Genomic DNA, 23,669 nt, shown 5'->3' with positions numbered 1-23,669 from the left:
GATTGAATTCACAAAATGCCAGTGCTGATGCCCAGCATTTTTATGTTCATGAATTATTTAGTCAGTGAGAGGACATAAGCACTCCCTGCTCATCTTTCTGTCAGTCATAAATAATCGCTGCGATAGCACCCACCTATTGTCTGGCTTCTCAAGGCAATGATTCAATAACATACGCTCACTTATGACTCTTCTCAGTTTCCAATTAGTGCTGCACAACTCCCAAGTTTCTGCTGCTGATTCCATCGCTGATTCAAATTAGAATTTATAATTCAGGCATTTACCAGACGCAGTTAATCAGAAAGATTAACAATTACTGCAACAGTAAAATAAGTGAAAATTCCTGAAGCATCAACAGGGTAAGTAGCCAGATAATTCAGAAGACCATGTGGAAGTGCCGTGCTAATTGTCACTGGAATGGAGTCTTTAATTCCTATTAAACCATAATTAAGAATCTACATTTGAGAAGCAGAATGCAAAAGGCTAAGCTGCAAGTCCTGCACTTGGGAATCGCCTAAACTAATTAGGTCTGGATAATGTTGCACGAGCAGAAATAATGTTGTATTCATTTAGCCTAAATGCATAAATCAGTGTTTTCTAACTCAGTGCCCTGTTTATTTGCATGTTTTTGACAAGTTAGCTATTTTATTTAATAAGCCAAATACAGTATAGAGCACACCAGTAGTTTTTCATATTTTTCAACAGAATTCACCACTAATGCGCTCAATCATGTTCACAAATGCTTAATTTGCCAAGCAGGGCAATTACGTTTCAACACCAAACTCAAGATGACACAGATTAAGGGTTTTTAGTGTCTGGTGTTGTGAAATGTGATACGAAATTACAGATTCCCCATGTCAACCAACTCTACTGTACTTAAATATGTATATTTGAAGCCTAAGCGAGATTTGAGAGGCTTTTTGTATTAAAGCATTTATATAGTTTGGAAAAAATCATCTTTTCTGTAGTTGATATGACCTGAGACCGACAGACCTGCACAATAAATTAAGTTGCTCAGCATCAACATCAACCTCTATTAGCCACGGACGACAGTAATTGTTTCAACAAGGAAAGGCAACGTCCACAGAGCGATTTAAGTGCAATTCAGGAGTAAACTGAGCAAATGCGTTGGCTGGCAGCAGAGACTATAAGTGCATGCTGTTCACCACACAAAGCACTGGACAGCTTTCAGCCTTAACATATTTGTATTCACAATGGCTAAGATGTCCTTCATCTTTGCTCTCAGACTAAACTAATTTGCCTTCTTTCACGGCAAATTTCTTACAGAGCCCATCCAGTTTCCACAGCAGCAACAGCAGCTAAGGGCTGTTACTCTCTGCACAATCATGCAATTCAATCGTACAGAAACATTTAAAGCATTTTTAAATGGGTTTCACTTACATAAGTATATATAATAAAGAGCTTTTGACCATTGCTTTTTCTTTTTGTTTTGTTTTTTTTTTAGCCATATGAAATCTGGGTTTCATCTTAGATTTTGTTCTCTATTAAATGTGACAGTCTGCCTGCTGTAATGCTCTCCTCACAGATCAAACCAAGAAATAATCATTCATACCTCAAGTATACAGCCAAGGTGTTTAAATCTGCAGCTTTTTCCCCAAGACTTGCTTCATACTGGTTAGAATGAAGAGCAGAGTCTAGGATATTTTAGATTATTTTATGGCTAAATAGAAAAAAATTAAGTAATGGTCACACTTTCTTTGATACATATAATTACATAAGCGGAAGGTCTCATATGATTTAACTGTTTCCCAGTGTAATTGAATCTAGTTCTTTTATTTCTGTTTTATCCAGTTTGGTCCTAAATAGCATCACCTCATTGCTGGTAATGGACATTTAGGCAAACACTGCACATTTATACCAACTGGTTTTATTTTTCTTATTTCCCTTCTAACTTTGTATGATTTATTATGTTATTCACTGAGTTGCCAGACTGTTAGGTGTACGCTTCAGTTACATCCTGCTAAAACCAATAAATAATCTTTAAATCTTAATGAAGCGTTTCAGACTCATTTTTCAATGTTTTAAAAAAAATTTAGACACACTGTACAACACCGTGCGTTTCAGTTCAACATTACCACAAACTACAGTCTCCACCATGACCACAGAGTGGAATCAACACCTCTCTGATGACACGATAGATTTAATCAAGACTTTATTGGATTTCATGCGATAATGTGAAGATTGATTGCTTGACTGACTGGCTGGATGTTTGGTGGGTTGAGCATTTCAACAATTAATCAACCTGTGGCTTTCACTTCTGAAATCCTGATCTCACTGGAGCTAAATGCTGCGACACTATGAAAGGCAGTGTCCCACCAAGCTAATAATAAACCTGTTAGAATGCAGGCCTGGGAGGATGCTAAATAAAAGGTCATTCTTCCCAGACCCTGAGGCCTGGTGAGCTGCTGCTGACTGGGACGCTGGAGCGGAGCAGGTATCTCCTGCCCTGACCTCTGGTGCCCGAGGAAATGTTGGCATCTGGCCATAGTGACTGCAGGGTGATCAGAGAGTGAGAGTCTGGCTAGTCTTCTTTCTCACTCAGTGGCCACATCACTATTCTCATCCACCCACTATCCCTTCGTCCACCCGAGCTCCAACAAGATACCGAGACCCGTAGTCATAGCAACGGACAGGACTGCCGATGCCCTTGGGGATCATTTCTTGACAGAATTCCTCGGTGTCTTCTCTCAGTAAAAGGTCGGCCCCTCTGCTGAATGGTTGTTTATCTTTGCAGACATGTAAGCTTCAGCGTCACCCGGCTACCTTCATCGCTCGCTCTCCCTTCTGTTCAGTGCTCACCACTTGCTTTGAACGCCAAAACTCCTGTCTAAATTAAGGGAGGAATTTAAAGCTATGCAGTACCCACAAAGCCACAGGACAAAAACAGACAGGAGAGGATGTATTCCTCTTTTTCTGATTCCTTAACAGTTACGCATGTTTGTATAATGATGCTGCGAAATTTCAGCGGTATTTCAGTCTTATTATTTGATCTTGATATGCACAAATACCCAGGAACTATCAGACTACAACAAGAGCTCCATGAATAATGGGCTAAGATGTAAGAACAGGCTATTCAAAACAAGGATATTTATACCGTCTCCTATCTGAGGTCACAAATCTTGGCTCCTCTGCACCTGAGAGGAGATGCTGAGCAGTTACTGACAATCTTAATGACACTCAGCAATCACACATACCTGTTGAAAGGCCAGTCACCGGCACCTCCTCAAAGATCTAGCAGAATGGGTGTCCTTCCAGCAACTGGAAAGGGGGACAGATGGTGGAAAGAGGAAGACATTAGAGGGACAGAAAGAAGATGAATAAATGGGGAGAGAAGTGCACTGTCAGAATCCACTGGGAGAATCAAAGGAGAAAATAATCATTCTCAATCAAAAACATGTAATCCTTTTTTACAGGCAGAACCAGCTGGTGGGGCATTATTTGTCACCGCTGTGGCACCTTTGATACAGACAGATGATCCTTTGTAAGTCAGCTGAACATTGTATATAGAAATTTTTATTCAAATCTAATCTTTCTAAATGATTAATATAATTGAAATTCAAAGCACACACAATGTAATGGATTTTTAGTCATGGACTGAGCTCAATATGGAGCCTATCTAGGATACATCAACCCTCATCTGATACCATGACACAAGGTAGAGATCAGTAATGCACCACTGGAATTGTAAATGAGCCATGCTCCCTTATAAGCCACTGTTATCACAAATAACAAGTGACAAGAATATGAATCTGAACTACTGGCTAATGTGACTCAGTCTCCTGTTACTGGCAGTTTGTTCTCTGTCTGCGACACTCAGAAAGATATTTGCTCTCAACAGTGTATCCTTGCATAATAATCCCGAGCAGTACTCCTGCTCTTTATCCGTCTCTTTCTGTTTTAGCCCATCTGCGCCATTAACATCACAATCACTGTCTCATCTTTAGTCAGCAATCATCAAAGTCCTAGATCACAGATATGAGCATAAATATCTGGCTCTCCTTCCCTCGCACAATCATTTTCCATCCATTTTTTTTCAGTCATTTTTCTGCCACAAACACAGAAACCCACGTGCCACATACACACTCACACACAGTCTTTCAGTAATCTTGCTTTCACTGCCTCCCACACAGGCATCTGCAAAAGAGCATGTGTGGTTCACAGCAGTAGCTTGGTCTACACTAGGCAGAGACTGGCAGATTCAGAGACATTAATGTGTTACATAGTCTGTGTGCAATATACTATAGGGCCTTGATAGCTGCGGCTTCTCTAAAGGTAAACCTCAAATGTCAGATGCTTTTAGCATTTCATTATATTTTAATGAAAATGCCTACAGTTTTGCATCCATCTGGTGCACAATGCAGAACCTTATGATGAGACAAATGCAACTTGTTTACAGTGGAAGATGTCAGCGAGTTGTAATGTCGAATTTTTTTTTTTTTTTTTACAGCTTCACATTTATCATTTTAGTTTTTTGAGTAGCCATGTTCCAAGGTGTGCTACACAAGAGAGGCTGTGGTTTTCAACATAGAAAATGAATGCCAAGAAAATTTCACAACTGTATTTTTTTTTTCCTGTGGAACAAACAGGTTTTCTATTTCTTTGCTTGCAATTCCTGTTGCCTTTTTTCTATTGTGCAGGTGAATGATTGCAAAACGGAGTGAGGCTTTTGCAGTGCGACCCTGTCCCATGCTGCTCCCTCCTCTCAGGGGATGGCCAAGGTCCAGGATGGACACACGAACGCATGTGACAGGTACACAGTGCTGCACATGACCCAGACCACTTGTTCTTTCCCTGCACAAACGACACAGTCCTCATTCTCTGATTTTCAAAAATACACATTGATATTTATTTAGCCGTTTAAACATGTATTTGTGTCTGTGTGTACTCTGCAGCTCTGCAATGTTAGAGGAGAGCCAAGATGGTATGGACAGTGGTACCCTAAGTCCTGCCTCAGCTCGACAGGTCACCATCCAACGCCACCCGACTCAAGGCTTCGGCTTCATTGCAGGCAGCCAGAGGCCTGTCATTGTACGCTCCGTCTCTGCTGGTTAGTGTGTGTCACAGAGACAGACATAGAGAATACAGGGAGATTGATGGCACTTTAAATAGATCCTATGATGACTCAAATTAAACTTTCCTTTTTACCATATGTATATGACTTTGTATGCTGGCTGTATGTCCTATCTCATCTGCAGACGGCCCCTCCTTTGGCAAGCTTCTTCCCGGAGACCAGATCTTGGCCATTAACGAGGAGACGGTGAGCGACGCGCCCCGAGAGAGAGTCATAGACCTTGTAAGGTAACATCCTTTACTGTCCCAGGAGGGAGGGAGGGAGGGGGAGGGTAGGGGCGAGGGGGACCAGTTGCATGGGCAAGGGGGAGAAAAGAGGACACAGGTAAAGAGGGTGGATCAAAAGGAACAAACTGTTTCTTTTTGCTGGTGATGTGTTACATCAACATGTGGATGAGTCAGTCCTTTTGCAGCAGAGGGACAGCGGGGAAATGGCAGATATAAACTGGAGAAGCTCTCTAAATACCATGCTGTCCGTGGCGTTACCTAACCCACTCCACTCTCTGTTGTCTCTCCATAGACGCTGCAAAGACACTATAGTTCTCACTGTGCTGCAGCCCCATCAGGTAGTATAATGGGACACTCTCTCTTTCATGTTCCTCTCCCTCAGGATTTCTCTTACTCTTCATCAATCTTAACACTTTTCCTTTCCCTCTGAATCATACAGAAACACTGTACTGTATTCTGTTCCAGCAGCGCACACTAATACATTGCAGACATCCATTAGTATTCATGGCCATGCCTACACATTAGAGTAATTTCTTTTCCTGGTAACCCCTTTCAGAAAGGCTCCACGTAGGCACATAAACACCTACGTGAGACATTATTAAATAAAGATTTTGTGTGTATCTGTGCGTATAGACAAAATAGAAATGTACTCTTTCTTTAGCCAACAAACTGAACTGATATTTTTTGAAAGACGAAACACTGATTTGAAAAAAAAAAAATATATATATATATATATATATATATATATATATATATATATATATATTTTTTTTTTTTTTTTTTTTTTTTTTTCCCCGTAATTTGGAACGCAAAATCACGAGTTTTGCAGCTATTCTGGGGGGATTTGCCAATTTGCTAAAATATCTACCATCTTTATTGCACCCAAAAAAAAGTAAACTTTTAGCAGGTGAGTGTCATGTATAAAGCAGGTTTGCAGTTGTCGCACTGCAGCACCATTAGCTGGCTGTCCAACACACGTCTCTTTAGCACTGGCAGTCACAGGGGTTTTTCTCTCATTTACGTCTCTTCTTTCAAGCTGATTCAAGAGTTCCTCTCTCTCTTCTTATCCTCAGTCACCTAAGTCTGCCTTCATAAGTGCAGCCAAAAAGGCCCGCCTGCGAACTAACCCGCCTAAAGTGCGCTTTTCAGAGCAAGTGTCCATCAGCGACCCAGACTCAGTAAGTTCAACCTGTAATGTCTCTCTGAGACACGTGCATGCAAACACATCCTGCTACCCTGTCCCTCCTTTCCCAATGTGCATTTCTTTTATTTGATCAGCAATCGCAAAAGCTTCAAGTATCCTCTCTCCACCCTCTTATTTCAGTCTAAGCTTCTCTACTCTGCATGTGTGTTTCTTTCTATGGTTGTGTGGACAAATTTTGGTTAGAAGCCACCTCCGGTTAGAATTGGGTTAGGGTTAGGGTAAGGATTGGGGTTAGGCATCCAGCTGTGATGGTTAAAGTTAGGGTAAGAGGCTAGGAAATACATTATGGTAAGGAGTGTCCACACAACTGATGAAAGACAAGAACGTGCGTGTGTGTGTGCTTTTGGTCCAGCTTATTCACTTTATTCAAGGTAACAAGGCCTTGAATAAAGTGCTTTCCTGACTGATTTGAATTCTCACAGGAACCTGCTGAAGCAGAAGCAACCTGAACCTCTTTTCAAAGGCACAATATCATTTTATTACGTTAGAGATTTTGGGGCATTTTGAGGATGACAAGCAACAGACAATCGATAAAGAATCAGGAGTTTGGGGAAAAGGGTACTGTGTTTCATCATTTGAGTTTCCATTTACCTGAAGTTAATGGAAGAAGGTAGGGAACGGGATTGCTCGTCACATGGACCACCAGGTCTCTGATAACTTTTGGATTAAATCAATGCAGAGTGTTAGGCAACCGACTCCAGCTCGCTTTTCATTTACAGCTGATTCTACCGTGCACTCTGACAGTACCAGCAGTCAGCATCATGTGACGGCCATAGATTTCCTTTAAAAGACCTAAATCAGCCACCAGTTTCATTTAATGCAGGCAAGAGGAAGGCTGGATCTGTCCTCTTCATCAATCTTCCTCCCTGTCTCTCTCTTACAATAGTGAATCTCACTGATGTTGATGCAGAGATGGGAGGGGAATGCTATGATTGGTAATAATCAGATATCTCAGCCACCAAACCGCAACCTATGGCAAGACATTTCTTAATCTCAGTCCCCTGTGATCAGGGGCCACAGACTGCTATTGATCATCTGAAGGCTTATCAGCACTGGTCATCTAGCCTGGTGTTTATTGAGAGAAAGAGAGAAGGGGAAAGAGACGAGGCCGTGGCACTGAGCTGTGATTTGCCCCTCATAACACCTCCCCTGCATGTGACAAATCGGCTCCAGCTCACCCTCACTAACAAGGACAAAGGTAGAGGCTTGAAATGGGAAGCGACAGACCTGTTTGTGGAGTCTCTTCACTGGTGCACCCTCGCTTTAGTGTAGTATGGAGAAAGATCTGTTCACTCATAACGCCGGCTTTAGTCACTTCCAATCTGCAAAGAAGAACAGCTTGTTGAGCCTTGTGAATACTTAAGTTCTCCAAAAACAGACTGCCGGGCATCTGCTGTGGACACAGCTCTCTCCATTCCAACTAAATGCATTTTCTGAGATACATTGTAGCAATAAATTCACATCGCTTTACTGTCGTGAGTAATGGCTGCCTACTGTTCTTACAAGTCTCATCATCAGATAAAAAAGGATGAAATACAGGGAGAAAAATTAAGGATGGATTTTGTTTTGGTCCAGAATTATGGAGAATTTCATCTGGGCTGCAAAGCTGTTTCCTGCTGCACCCTTGCCACATGTCACATTAAATCCCTCCATTCTGTCTTATTACATTGAGATACCTTCTTTTCCACTGATCACAACTGTGGTTCTTTGAACCTGCATAATGAGAACTGAGTCATTTTCTTAAAAAGCCCTTAGCAAGATAAGAAAAAAAAAAGGAGACAGCGACACGGAGGGGAGATTGCCCGTCACATCATATCCTCACAGGAATGAAGTGAACTGCATATCATAAGTTTTCTTCTAACGAGTGCTTTGAGTAAAAGCAGTAACCTTGAATTAGGCTTCACCTCTTATTCCGCCACTAACGCAACTCTTTGGTGAGCGTTTTCAATCCCGCCATCCAATTTTCTTTGCATGGCATCCATATTGAATGGATAGACTGGAGAAACTGAATAAACCTCTCTTTGATCCTGATACAATGCACGGGGTGGGCATCCTGAGGCAGAGTCTTGCTCCTTCTAAGACTGCCGAGAGTTCAGTTAAAGCATCACTCCAATGTCCAATTAAGGAATTTGTGTTCGCCCGCCTCCTTTTCCCTACTTTTTACTGCTTCTCTCTCAATAGCAAAGTGCAAACCCACCATTACAGCTGATTGTGTTTGTATTGCGCAAATACTTCTTCTACTCCTTTAGCACATTCTCACATAATCCATCAACTTTTTTTCTCCCTCAATCTCTTTCAGACAATGCTCAAGGACGACTCCTTGCTACTCATACCAAATGTGTTGAAGGTGTTCTTGGAGAATGGACAGATTAAGTCCTTTACGTTTGACAGCCGTACCACTGTTAGGGTATGTATTCACTACAGCTGTCCACAAGGCAATTGTAATTTTGAATAAAAGCAGATGTAAACAGTGTGTTTACATTAATAATGGATCACATGACTGGGTTTTTGAAAAGGGTCACTCACAGTGATGGAGTTATTATGTGACTCTGCAGTTCCCCTTTGCTGCAAGGATAGATGTCTGGCCCTCAACTTTACTGTTTGGGTCAACTCACATAGCTCTCACAGTGTCATTTTTGGTCACAGCTGGCTGTTTTCAGCAAATAAAAAAAAAGCTCTAATAAACCTTCCATACACTGCCTGTCCAGACACAGTTAGCGACTAGCTGGGGAATACATGGAGCGCACAGTAGCTAAAGAGCCAGAGATTTTTCTCTCAGGAGTCGGTGGAGACAAAATCAGAGCTAACAGGAGAGTGAGTAATGGACTGACATTCATCGGGTGGCCAGAAACAGTACCACAAAGACATGATAACACTGCTTCAAATCTGCAGTATGTGTAAATAGTTTGCTTAAAGTTATGTTAGTGATGCGTTTTTGTTTTTTTTTTTCTGCTCTCAAGCAGTCAAAAAAGAGATAAAGTCATAAATATGACCAAAATGTATCATACTATTATTGACTTTTGGTGGTTTTTCCATGATATTACCTTGAATTTCTAAGGACTTTTAACACTGTATAATAGAATTTCTCAGCTTTGGCTCTTCATGGAGTGATTACCAATGCACATTTCACATCATCAAGGTCTGTTGCACATAAACAATTTATAATTTAATCAAAAATCACTTGTGCCCTCACTTTAAAGTTTATATCTAATAAGTAGTTGTTTTTAGAAAACAAAAGAACAGCTCTAACATTGTGAAATGTCATCCTTTTGGTTTTTGGAATTTAAAATCTCATTAATGCGATTAAGGTTATAAAGCAACAAATGAATTCAGTCAGACGGAGGTCATTTCTGTCTCTATGTCAGCCTCTAAGATGAGTCTGACATCTCCGAGCAGACTCATTAAATGGACTCTATTAGATTTCACAAATCTCTCCTCTGCTCATGGAGGGAGAGTTAGAGGGGAAAGCAGAAACAGAGCAGCACTTTAAAAGAGATGGAGGAAGCTCTCTCCTGTCAGTCTAATTAAATGGAATTTCAGCATAATAAGAAGGCTCAAATCAATAAAACAATACCACAGATCAAATCAATGGCACAATGGGATGCCCAGTAGTATGCCCATTAGGCTGTCTGTCAACTGAAGAAGCTTTCCTGCAGTATTTTAGACTATACTCAGAATGCTATAGTCTATATTTTAGACTATAGCATTCTGTGGGTCCTTCAGTTGATTGTGCGGCTTCTCCAGGCATCATTTAATGCAAACCACACTAGTCAATACTGTTAAAACTGCATACCTCTGTTTTTCAGAGGCTGTTGTTGCTTGGGTTACATCAGCAAGCATCAATTAAATTGTTTATGGAGAGCAAATCATTAGTGTACATATTTTACAGCTCTTAATGAGCCACCATACTGAGACTTACAGCCAAACTACAGCAACATATCACTACAACAGAATCCCTTTTAATGGCCATGTCTCTCATATATCAAGAGGGCAGAGAAATTATGAAACTTTATCCTCAGGCACAGCCCACGGTAAGATGTGCTAAACTGTGGATTTCCCCTCAGACAGTGTTCTCTGTGCATTTTAGAAAAAAAAATAATATGACAAAAACTCTACATCATTCATAGATATTGATCTGCATAAGAGTAACAGTTTGCCCTGCACACCCTGACACGCAGATGCTATTTTCTTAAATAGGATGCACTCACTGTGCAGAATAAAGAACATCTATGGAAGCTCTCTAAAGCTCAAAGTGACAAAAATGATATCAAAGTAAAGAGCCTAAGCAGAAAATACCCATCACAAGGATATCAATTTGACAAACAACTCTGTATAATGGAGGGGGAATTCAGGGCGAAAACAGCCTCCATACATCAAATATGTATTTTGCTTGTAGTAGAGTGTACTCTTGCAGTGGAAATGTATTCCACTCTCTAATCTGTTTCCATCTCTCTCCTTCAAGGATGTGATCTCCTCCCTGCAGGACCGCCTCTCACTGCGATACATTGAGCACTTTGCCTTAGTACTGGAGGCAGGTGGTCTGGACCAGAATCAGAGGTTGCATCTGCTGCAGGAGAACCAGCCTCTGACACATGTAAGAAACTCAAATCAGGAAAATGAGTATAGGTTATGTCTGTATAGGTCAACTATTAAAATATTTGGTATCCGTAGGGGATTAGCAGTGTGAAGGCAATAAACTATTACATGCATTGGTTGGTCTTGAGTTTACTGGGCAAACGTCCTAAGGGTAGACATTCTAAATCACTGAAACTGTAATCCTGGATGCCAATAACATTTCTTTGTTACTTTCATCTGTTTCATCTCTGTCATAGTTTGTACTAATTGTAGTTTGAGGTTGTTAGTTGGCTTATGGTCCTACGTTTCTTTGCATTTTGTCACCTTGACTTAAGCAACTTCATACACATACTGTGGCATTGTGAAAATACACAGTGCATCCAGAACTCAGTCTATCCTGTTTACTTATGGAAAATGATACGGTGATACATGTGTGTGACTAATGCCAAAGATGTACTTGTTATCTGACTGATAATGTATTCCCTCAGGTGGTGCACAGAACCTATTTCCAGGGGATGAAGTGTCTGTTCCGCATCTGCTTCTTCCCCAAGGACCCTGCGGACCTGCTGAGAAGGGACCCTGCTGCATTTGAGTACCTCTACATACAGGTAAAGAACCAGATTTAAAGGGAATTTAAAAGGATGTCGTTCAATCTCATGGGAGAGTTGTCCCCCACAAGAGCAGGGGGTACCAAGAGAGAGCCAATGATTAGGAGTCCTTATAGGTAGCTAGTTTTATTCTACTGTCAAATTATGTTTACCTTTGGGTTTGTTGAGGAATTTTAGAGTTAGAAATGATGCATATGCCAGAGTCAGGCTTTAAACACTATGGCCCTGTTGCAGGCTCTCCAAAAACGCTTTCACAGTAACTGCAGATTTCCAAACGCTTTATGATTCTGGAAGCTGTTCCCAGCAATTAAACTAATGGTTTGACTTAGTGAATGATTCAGGTCTTTAACAGTGTTGTTTGCCATCAGCTGTGTACAAACATTTCATCAATATCATCACAGAGTCGCAATGACGTCATCAAGGAGCGTTTTGGCATGGACTGGAAATCTGACGTCACGTTACGTTTGGCTGCGCTCCATATCTACATCACTGTGTCCTCTGCAAGGCCCAATCAGAAAATCTCTCTCAAGCATGTTGAGTAAGTCCAAAAAACTGGAAACAAAGTTATAAGAAATTACAGACAAAAATTGATATATCGCATTTTTTTTTTACCTCATTAAGAATTCCAAGTCGCATATCAGTGAGTCCCACGGTGAAGTTTGTTCATTGAGTAATGTCTAAATGATTAATAATTAATCCCAATAATATTAAAAACTCAAATTACTCAAGGATCATTTTTCCCAGGTCATTATGAGACAAAGAAATCCATTGCTTTGTGAAATTACATCTCTCCCTCAATTTGCTCATTTATTCCACAAAACCTCAACCTAGAAAGTAATTAGCTTCTCCCGTCACAACCACAGAAGCATAACAGATCCACTGTGCTTGTAATAGACTTAGGGTGGCCATGTCAAGCCAGGAGTAGTAGAGGATGTAAGCTAGGCACACTGTGTCTTCCCGTGGGATGAAAAAGCTCCTTTGTCTCCTCAGTTGTGACATCTTCCCTAGACTCTGATTAACTATTGCACTGTTGTTTTTCTTCTTTTCTTTGTATATACGGACTTTCCCTTTGCTCCCTATCACAGAAAAGAATGGGGACTAGAGCCTTTCCTACCCCTCACTCTCCTTCCGACAGTCAAGGAGAAGAATGTGTGTAAGACTCTGTCTCAGTTGCTGAAGACCTACCAACATCCGCCACCATCGGGCAACAAGGTGTCTCCAAATAAAACATTTTGTTACTGACAATTCTTTGTGGATAATCTGACTGGCTTCGGTTATACTGCAACTATAACACATTTTTAAGCACAGCAAACTTATAGAGACTTTAATAAAGACCAAATTCCCAAACTCTTGATTACTATTAACACTTAAATCTCAACACTTTGCCTCTTCTTTAGAGGAGATTTTATTTTACTGTATTCCATGGTTATGTCTGCTGGATAACCAGTCCTTCATCTCAGCACAAGCCCTTAATCACTATAGATGTAACTGTTGCATAAGACCTTATTAGCAACATTTGCAGCTCAACAGTGCCCCCAGGAGGACAAAGTAAGTGCTGGAAAAGGAATCCTCTTTCAAAGATGAGAGTTTCTTGTTGATCATTCTGACAGGTCCCTCCTCTCCAAGGAAAGCTGCAGTACATGCGTGTTCTCAATGACCTCCCACCTTTTGGAGGAATATTGTTCCAAACAGTTGGACTGGTAACACATTTTTCAATCTTTGTGCAGTGGAATACATGTGAATATCTTTTACTTAACTCCTTGCTCCCTTTATTTTCCTTATGTGTCTTTGAAGCCATGCATGTAGTTGTACAAGGAGCTTGCTTTTTTGATGCACTTATTTAACATTTTAACGGAACTGTCTAAACAGTGGGTTTTTAAAATGTGTAATGTGATGTTCCAGTATAGTACGTATAGACAAATAATTGAAAACGTTCTGTTTTTCTACAGGATGAAAAACAATCAGCTACAACACTACTTGTGGGTCCTCGACATGGCATTAGTCACGTGATTGACCTGAAAAACAACCTCACAACAGTTCTGGCCGAGTTCAGTAGGGTTGCCAAGATCCAGCTCTACAGAGAGAGCCAAGGAGTGGCTCGTGTGGAGCTGACAATCCATGAGGCCAAGGTATTACAGAAGTCTCTAAAGATTGATGCTCCAATAACATCTGATAATGACAAGACAAATCATTTTACAGCAGGGAAAATGTGCATGCCATCTCGTTAACAATGCAGTTCACATTTTAATTCTATTAATGATGAAATGATTGAGTACAAAATCATTCAACAGTTTTACAATTTTTACTTTATCAGGTCATTTACAAAATGAGCAGGCAATACTCATTGCCTGTCCCCTAAACAGTCTCCTAATTCCCCTCCCTATCACCCCGTGCAGCCCCTGGTCCTACTCATGGAATGGCCTGATGCCAGTAACTTTGCGTGCCTCATCTCTGGCTACTACAAGCTGTTTGTAGACCCTAAACGGACCATCTACTTCCGAACCCCTGGTCAGTCTCAGCTGACCAAGGCAGGTATGTTAAAAGCCCTCTTGACTTGTAGGGGTTAAATTTGAGCACATGCTGCACAAATTTACAGAAAACTACACTACTTAAAAGCTTGAGATGAAACATTCATATTACACATTTAGAGTTGCCCAAGTAAAAGTGTCTCTATTTCAGTATTGTAGACACTGCATGTCAGACAATATTTGGCAATCCTCAGTGTATGTTCAGTCTACATGGACATTGATCTGCTTCTTCATTGACTGAAACCATTATCTGTAGTAATCAGTTTATCCTGGAAATACCATCCCATAGCGCCCTCTGCTGTCTCTCCTCTCATCTCCATCTTGACTCATTGGAATGGGATACTCCATGTTTACTTATCCCAAGATATAATAACATTGTGGAATTTTACAGTGAATTGAACTTTTTTCTGTAATCATAAACATTTTACTGTTCAAACATGAACAGATCCTCTGCCATCTGCTGTCTCAACCTGTAGTCCACATAAAAGAAGGATCATCATACCATCACATTCCACCAGAATCTAACCCTCCAACCTCAAACAAACTTCAACTTTCAACATCCATCTCTGAAATAACAAATAACCCCCATGGTACCACCAGCTGTTGCCTCTGCTTTCCCATCTGGATCTTCTCTATCCCCACAACTTCTTAACACCTCAAACTCTCCACTGCTCTGACAATTCTATCCTCAGATTACAGAAGCTCCCACCATGCCCACCCACGCTCTGGGGCAACCAGCTTGCCAAGTGGAGGTCGGAGAGGGGACGAGAGGGAAAGCTCGCACAGGGAGTCAGGGTCTTCAAGGGCCCTAGTTCCGGCAGAGCCTCAGCATCTAGGACTTTGTCATGTCCACCTTCAAGAACAACAACAATTTCAAGACCTCCAAACACAAGCTGAAGCTGAACTTGACATCAATGAGAACTTTATTTCTCAAGAGCCCCGTGGGCGACCTCGCACCAAGTCAGACCCAACCCAGCAGAGTACAGAGGAAATAGCTGGAGTTTTAGAGAGCCCGGTAGTGGAGAATGCAGGATTTAGAATTCGAGCCCAAACAATGGGTCAATCCCAGAAAAACTCACGATACTTCTGTGACTCGTGCAAAGCCAGGCTGAGGGCAGACGGTCTGTCAGCAGCAGCGATCAGTAGTGGGAGCTCTGGGAAACACTGCTCTAGTGCTTGTGCCTCCCGAGATGGCGGCGCTGTTGACCTCATGGCTCTTCCGCCCCCAGGGAATGAAGAGGAGGATGAGGAGGCAGATGGTGGAGGTGAGAAACTGCAACCACCACCACCTGCTATTGCTGCCCCACCACCTGGATTCAGGGACAACAGTTCAGATGAGGATGACCCAAAGAGGGGAAGGAAAGCTCGAACCAACGCCAGTCCAGCAGTCGCCTCTGGGAAGCTAGCCCAAGCCAAGGAAGATGTGCCTGTGACACTGATTGATAATGTGACCACAAGAACAGTCCGAGATCATGCCCAGGAGCTTGATGATGCTCTGGTGTCCACCTTACAGGCGCTAGAGGCTTTGGCAGCTTCTGAAGACTACCCCCATCACCCTCAACAGCCAACACAGACTGCAGGTCAACAACCTCAGTCATGCCACAGCCCACATCTCACTCAAAGAGTTTTAAATAGCACAAATCCAATAAACTGTTGCTTTTTTTACCAGTTAATATTACATAGTGCATTTTCAGTGCATAGTCTGGATTATTATTACTAAAATTAATATCCTTGTTAAATAGCAAGAAAATCCTATTATCTCTTAATTTTATGGCAACAAATACATGTATAACAATATAAAGAAGGTTTAAGACTACCATATAAATACAGGATGCTGAACAAAATGACCAGTAACCCAAACCCGAATAATATGAAGGCCAAGCTGAAGATATTATATATCATATCAACTACAACACTACTACAACAGGTTATACATAAATGAAGAAGCAATAACAATATTAAACAACACTGTCAAAAAAACATTTTTTAAAAAGCCCATTCTCAAAACTAGCCTGAAACTCTGACAACTCAGGCTGCTAAAGTTTTTTAATTTTTTTAAATATAGTTAGTATAGGAAATTTGCTGGTCTTTGCAGATTTCTCAAGCACACTCATGAATCTGCATGGTAGAGCTGCAGTTCATCCAGGTTGGGTGAGGCAGGCCCACTGGTGCATAGATCAACACGGAAAGGGCTTACAAGTCTGATCCTGGAAGACTGATTTTGAAACTATTCCAAAAATGTTGTTTTGTGATCAAGATCAGACCACTCAACTGCAAATGTCTGGTTCAAAAACTTTAAAAACATTTCAAGATTTCTGTGTCATTAATATTTGTTATGCCTTGATTATGCTAACTGTGTGCTGTGTTGCCTTCCTCCTCAGGGCTGATTGTCTTAGCGGCCATTACACCTGAGTCATCATTGGACTCAGGCCACGAGACCAACTCCTCTGAGCTGACAGATGTTTCTGAGATGGTGTCGGCTATGAAACAGAACCAGAACCAGGCCTATCTGCTGGCTCACCATATCAACAAGGAACGTATTCTCTGCCGCCGTGACTTTCCCCTGGCTATTCCTGGCTGCACTGCAAAAACCATAGGGACTGGGGCCTTCTCTGTGGGTCAGATCCGTGCTGGCTGTCCACCCAAGCAAGTAATCCTCAGCAAGACTGTTCCCTTTAAAGTCAGTCCCAGTCAAGACTCAGCAATACTCAGTGTTGTGACAGAGCAAGGGGGCAATCAAGACACTGCTCAGACTGAACAGAAAGCAGAAATGAAAGCAAACTCTGAGTCCACCAAAGCAAACACCCCTGAGCCCCCTTCTAGGTCACCCGAAGAACTTAAAGTCTCTGACGCTTCACTGACAACTCAAGTCAGTAAAGACCAGAAGTTATCAAATTCTTCTGGAGAGACACTGTGCCAAAATATTTCTGAGGGTGTAAAGGGGAAAACAACAGCACCTCTTAATAAAGACCCTTGCAACAAAGCCTTACCAATCCTCTTGCCTGTGGATAGAACTGCCTCTGCCAAGATTTCCCCCACAAAAATGTGCCAAGATGCCGAGACTGCCTCTAGCGAGACCATGAAGCCTTCAAGCTCCACAGAACTTCTGCCAGTAGACGACCTTTTCTGCACATGCCCAGTACAACAGGAGCCTGGGCCTCAACTAAGACTAAAAGACCCACAGGTTCAGAAGGTAGTGGTGTTTCAATCTTCCTCCCCCACAGATGATGAGCGTCTTCGGGCCAAGGGCCTTCAGCTGGCTAGCAGCAAAGAGAATGCAGTTAGAGTAGGAGCAGATACCAGTTTGGCAAAACCCAGCGCTCAAATACAAACCAAGTACTCCCCTCGTTTACCTGTAAAAGCAGAGAGAAAAGAAGCAGCTGAAAGTAAGACTGAGGGTTCCCAGGCCAAATCCCACCCTGAGTCACAGAAATGCTCCATTAAATCCTTACCTATTTTAGATGATCCAACAACACCTAGTCCATCTGTGGAAATGGTCTCCACTCTCCCAGCCAGAGACTCAAAGAAGCAAGGCAGTGGTAAGGGGAAGTCCCAACGCAGTGCCCCTTTCTTGAGCTTTAGAAACCTTCTTTCAGCCACGTTCCCAGCAAGAATGAGAAGAGAAACAGATGAGCGAAGGGCTCAGTTGCAGAAGGTCCGCCAGTATGAGCTAGAGTTCTTAGAGGAGCTGCTGAAACCCAAGTCATCCCAGGGAGAATTTTTGCCCCAGGGATCTTCACCAGTGCCCTCAGGCACTCCCTGTGCCTGCCAGCTCCGCACCAGCCCTGTCCTGAAGGCACCAGGTATCTCCAGGGAGCAGAGACGCAGCTGTGACTGTAAGCGAATGTGCAGGGGCATGCGACTACCTGATACACCAGTTGGCTCAACAACAGAGACACAACACAGAGGCAGAGAGAGAACTATTTCAAAAACCCCTCCAGCAGTCTCCAAAGCCCCTCACACCCAAGGTGCTACAAGGAGACCTCAGACCTTAGAGATCAAGACCACAAGAATACGCTCTACCAGCCTTGAGTCAAGAGAGCCAAGGGGAGAGCAGGGCTCCTGCTTGCCCACTTGTACTTCTCAAACAGATTGCATGGGAGCTCCACAATATAAGAAGCTCCAGAGGCGATACAGCATTGGTGAACTGGATAACAGCACTAGCACACCTGTGTATGCTGAAGTGAAGCCCAAAGCTAAGAGTCTCGAAAAGGAGATGGAGAGAGTGAGGGCCACAGGGCTGAGGCTCCCAACCCCAGTAGAACCAGTCCACACTCAATCTCACCAGGCAGAGGGGAAGGGGAAAAAGGGTGTGTTTTTCATTCAAGGTGAAGAGTTACTGTGTGAAAGTAAAGAGGGGGCTGGCGAGGTGCTGCTGACCCTGCCCAGTGAAGACAGTGATGACAAGGATAAATGCTGCTCATTCTGTTTCTGCTACAGGAAGTGTGATGCAGCAGATGAAAGCAGCGAGAAGGATGAGCTCTCATATTCCATACCCCTTCAGGTCCTTCCAGGCATGGAGCTAGACTCACGCACCTTTCCTGTAGTAAGCAAAACACTCCAGGTTCTTAACGCAGAGGACTGCAGTGGGGAGGAAGAGGAGGAGGAAGAGGAGGAGCCACAGACACAAGAGATTGACCTGAGAGCCTGTGGTACACTGGAGGGGAGCCTGGCACGGGTACAGGCTCTACAGGGGAAAACATTCAGCTTACCCGATGGTTTCCTAAATGCCCAGTTGGATGCTAATGAGTTGCTTGCTATCCTCCGTCAGTGTGCTAACAGCCCACAAGCTGAGGGTGAGGCTCGTCTTCAGCCCTCACGGATTGCAGAGTACAAACAGGAACTGGCAGTGCGCTTCAAAGAATTCAGAGCATCTTGTCGACGAGTGGCAAGTGTTGAAAAAAGTCCAACACGTATGCTTGCTGTTGTCTCAGCTAGCTTTCAAGTGTTGTGTGAACTAACTCAAACCTTCATCAAATTGGTCAGAGGAGTTCGTTCAGAAGCCCAAAGGCTGCAGTTGTTGAGAAAAGTTGAGGAAGTAGCTATCAACTACACTTTGCTTCTGCGTGCGGCAGAAGAATCAATGGGACACTCCAGCAGCCTGCCAACAAAGACAGTGAGCCCTCAAGTTTCCTCCAACACCAATAACATGAGCTCACTTACTCGACCCATCAAAACTCTGCCTGCCCAGTAAAAATGGATCTGGCCGGGATGTAATCACAATTCAGAATGTGGGTGGCTACTTTATCCAAATTCATTATTTATTTATTGTTTACATTTTTTACAAGATGTGCAATTAATCATCCTCAGTAAAAATTGCAATGCAGCTGTTCCATCCCATGTTTACAGGCCCTGAGGTAGCCTTGTGGATCTTGTTTTGAAATATAAAGATACACCAAACTAATGCACAATGGAATAAGAACCCTATAACAGACTGGGTGATACAGGGCTAATCACCTCATATCAATATTCACAATATACATAAGTTATTATAGTAAAATATTTTATATGTAATGTATATTTGAGTTGTGTCTACCTAGCAAATAATATAAAGTTTTGTGAAGAAAAAAAGGTAAAGAATATATTTGAAATGTATTGAGTTATAAGAGAACTATAAAAGTTATAACAAATCATCAGAAATAAATGTATGCTCTGGACAAAAATATTTCAGAGATCTCGTCAAGTAGCGACTTCTGTAAATTGCGTAGTCCAAAGCGTTGGTTGGTTAGATGGTGATGTGTTTGTTTGTTGAAATTTCTAACTGTTGTAATGCAAATGGAGATCTCTGTTGGCTATGTTGACAGTGTCTGGCATACTGATATAAGAGTCAAAATGTAAGTGACAGTATTGGAAAATGAAAACCACTGAAAGACGAGCATGGCTCATTGAACTATACTGACTGACAGAGGCCCATTCTCTCACTATAACAGTGCAGGTATGAAACAGACCTGTTCAGGGCAGATAATGTAGCAGAGACCCAAGTCACAGTCTTATCCACTGTACAGTAATGAGTGTTGTTACCTCACTCAGCTGTAGAGACGGAATACCCACACTGTACTTAATAACGCACAGAGTGTGTTTTACACCGTCACCGATCCACAGCTCACTGGCATCTCACGTTGTGAATCATAGTTTTAAATATAACCATCCACTTGCAAGTGAGTAAGCGTATCACTAGGATTTTGCACAACCTCTGAAATTAGCTCTGAAGTTGAAATGTACCTTTTAATGTTTGATTGTGTGTTTTTTATTCACTCTGCTGCTGAAAAAAAAATCACTTGAGTCCACACCACCAGTTTTACATAAATCATCCCCTCAAGGCTAAAGCTTACCTGTTTCAAAAGATCCTTTGTTTTTAATTCAGGTTTTCAGATACAATATAAACAAAATTGCTTTCTATGTGCTGTTATACATTGTGCAATCTAGCAAATATATAAGAAACACACAAAGTAGTTTTCTATGTATTTTAATAAAACTAACACATCTGTTTCCTGTCTGAAATCTCCTTTGTGTCTCATCCTCTTGTTATTCCTGGAAATGAATCACAGAGGCTTTATAGTTGTGCTGGCCTAACATGTATACTGAACATACTGTTAAAAGAAAGTGCTGTGAAACCAAATTAATAGTGACAAGTGGGCTGCCATAATACTAAAGACAAGAAATGTAATATTACTATTTCTCTGACCCAAATGTTTTTAAAATACTGTGTATGATGTAAACATCAACCTTGAGACACTGTTTTTAACTTAATCATCTTTAAACTAAGGTATTTAACTGTTTGGTGGTAAGAAACTAATTTTCAGATGCTGAATGACATACAGTATACAAACTGTAGTTTAAAACAAACTTACTTTCAATCTCTGACAAACATACAATAGAACAATAGTGGTGTTCATTTAATTACACCAAATATTTTCCAGCCAGATTATGACATAGTACGGCTGAATATTTGAGCCAGTAAAATGTTTTCTGTTTATTTAAAAACAAAATTTGCTTAGTTATAAATATGCCTTCATGTGATTCTACATCACACATACTCTGTGATTATTCACCCATGAACACAAATAAAGCCCACCTATAATGCTTTTCATTTTATAATTACAATTTGACCTTCAATATAAAAGGGAAACCCAGATATCAGCTTTGCTGCACTTCTTTTCTTGGCTTTAGTTCACATTTGTGGTGTTAATAAGCACTCTCTTTTAACGGTTTTTCCTTCGCTGTTGATGTGGCATTTTTCATAACCATATGCAGTGTTTTCTCTTTCGCTGTACTGCATGTTTTCCCTTACGTATTAGACTTTCAGGGGCAGATACTTTGACCATTGAAGGTGATGATACTGTTTGTTCAGATAATTTTACCACTCTAAAATGGAAAAACAGGCAAAAATGAAAGGCCGCGGTGGCAACATGTTAGTGTTTTGCAAATGATACTTGGTATGGAAATGTATTATTCTACACTGTTAATGTAAATAATAGGATAAAATATTTGAGAGAATAAGAAACACTTTTAAAACATTACTTGTAACATTAAGATTTATCCAAACTCTTCACTATTTTGTAAAAAAAGGACAAAATAAAACATGTCTGTAAGGTATTTATTTATAGTAGTAATGTAACATAGAGACTAATAGCAAAACATATATTTTAAAGAGTATATTATGAGTATAAAGCATGGGACATGTTTATTTTTATAAACAAAAATATCAGACAATGTTCTCTCATCAGCACTTGAACATTTTAACATTATAATAAACATTTTCTGTGGTTGTCATTGTTCAGTTGCTTTGCTAAACTGTGTGGATTTGTCTGTGTTTCATTCACACAATGAGCCCGCCATGGCTTAATCCATTGTTTCTTTGTGTGCACCTATTCATTCTTGTTTTTATTTACTGTCAATGATCTTGTCGTCACTGTGGTCTTCTGTCTGTGTACAAAGTTAACTCATGTTTTAAGAGCAATAAAGTATATTATATAAACAAATAAGATTTGGAAAATGGCATTGCATGCAGAAAACCTGCGGTAGTGACAGGGTTTCCATTAGAGTGACTTCAAACAAATGACGTCATTTGAAAGATATGTTACCTGAAAAAGTCTCTCTTGCTGCTACCAGCGCATTCTTGCTCCTTTATTTGCTTCATTCATTTGCCTCTGGCAAAAACTGATGTTGACTCAGCAATGCAAACCTCACTAACACTTGACACAACACCGGTGCAAATGGCTTTTTTGCTGCTGACAGTTAAAATGGGTTTACTTAAAATGGGTTTGTCTGTTTTATTTGTATTAGTGCTAACTTGTAAACCGGATCGTAGCGGGGCCAGCCACCGGCCAGAGGGCCTCTTTGCCAAAAACACTGCAGTGAGAATTATGTCCTGTTACAAAACTGACAACAACAAAAAAAAAGAGTAAAAAAAGCAATTGTCTGTGGACGTCAGAGATCTACAGGATAACACTCACACTAGTCAAACCTCAACATACTGTGATGTGCCCCTGTTATAGTTATTAGCATAGTTATCAGCATAAACTTTGACATATCACAGTAGGAAAAGCACAGGTGTAAATGATAAAATTAAAGAAGGCTGAATTCCATTAAGCTGCTTTCGTTTCAGGGTACTGATACTGCATGTGCTGGCTCTGTCACACTGTCATGGCTAACTGTGATACTTCAATAAAATACAGCAACTGTTCATGTTATCAGTAACCCAGTGCTTTTCCCACAATAAGGACCCATAATGTTAAGCTAATAGTAATGTATATTTCATTCTTACCTCTTTCAGAGACTCCATTTTGGTGAGGCCCATTTGTTCTAGTCCATAAGTTCACCATATTTTCTCTGAGGTCACTGGTAAAAAGAGAGTTCGATTAAGATAATGACTACACAAGTGGAGTGTGTAATTCTGTTACCTCTCCTCCAAGAGTATGAACAGGCTTCATATTATCGTTACTATTTTTATTTTTGTTTGTATTAATTATGTCCTACAACAATGAAAAACATAGCTAATATGGGCAATTTAGCTTACATAAACACTGCAGTGTTCTCCATATGACAGGAAAGATGGTGAAACTTTATGTTGTCAAAACAATAAACATTGAGGCTTTTAGGGGAAACAGGCCAACGGTTTACAAACATTAACGTTACTTTAAAAGCAATATCCATGTCTTTTTTTAACTTAACTAAGTACTATTTATTTACGGCAGTAAAATGTAGAACCCCAAGAAAAGAGACAATTAAAACTGGGTTTATCTGTTCAGTTATATTTTACCTCACTTCTTACGCTCATTAGTTAGTATGCACGACCTCGAGTTTCCAAGGATGCACCTCGCTCCCCGGCGCGCTCACGTGCTCCTGTTCCTGATTCTTCTGAGCGGAATGACGTCATTCCGCCAGCCCTAACGGCGGGACGTAAGTGAAAGCGTGCGCGCCGCTAAGGGAGGGAGA

At 41.3% G+C, this 23,669-nt stretch overlaps 1 protein-coding gene and 1 long non-coding RNA gene across 2 annotated transcripts; one reads left to right on the top strand and one right to left on the bottom strand.

Annotated features, from left to right (window-relative positions):
* Positions 1 to 4,661: 4,661 nt before the first annotated feature.
* Positions 4,662 to 19,425, top strand: frmpd3 (FERM and PDZ domain containing 3). Its single transcript, XM_041047968.1, has 15 exons — positions 4,662 to 4,768; positions 4,911 to 5,065; positions 5,214 to 5,316; positions 5,609 to 5,654; positions 6,390 to 6,494; positions 8,820 to 8,927; positions 10,983 to 11,114; positions 11,584 to 11,703; positions 12,105 to 12,241; positions 12,789 to 12,915; positions 13,314 to 13,403; positions 13,653 to 13,832; positions 14,100 to 14,235; positions 14,924 to 15,811; positions 16,613 to 19,425. The coding sequence occupies exons 1-15, from the start codon at positions 4,728 to 4,730 to the stop codon at positions 19,423 to 19,425; spliced, it is 5,181 nt and encodes a 1,726-aa protein (XP_040903902.1). The 5' UTR covers positions 4,662 to 4,727.
* Positions 7,766 to 23,665, bottom strand: LOC121188301. Its single transcript, XR_005894691.1, has 3 exons — positions 23,494 to 23,665; positions 22,999 to 23,072; positions 7,766 to 7,842 (listed from the first exon to the last, which is right to left on the bottom strand). It is a non-coding gene; the product is annotated as an uncharacterized LOC121188301 (long non-coding RNA).
* Between the last annotated feature and the right edge of the window lie 4 nt (positions 23,666 to 23,669).

The sequence above is a fragment of the Toxotes jaculatrix genome, chromosome 10 (genome assembly GCF_017976425.1).
Source record: "Toxotes jaculatrix isolate fToxJac2 chromosome 10, fToxJac2.pri, whole genome shotgun sequence".
Taxonomy (NCBI): Eukaryota; Metazoa; Chordata; class Actinopteri; family Toxotidae; genus Toxotes; species Toxotes jaculatrix.
Note: the sequence above shows the minus strand (reverse complement) of the source record. Positions and strands in the feature narration are given on the sequence as shown.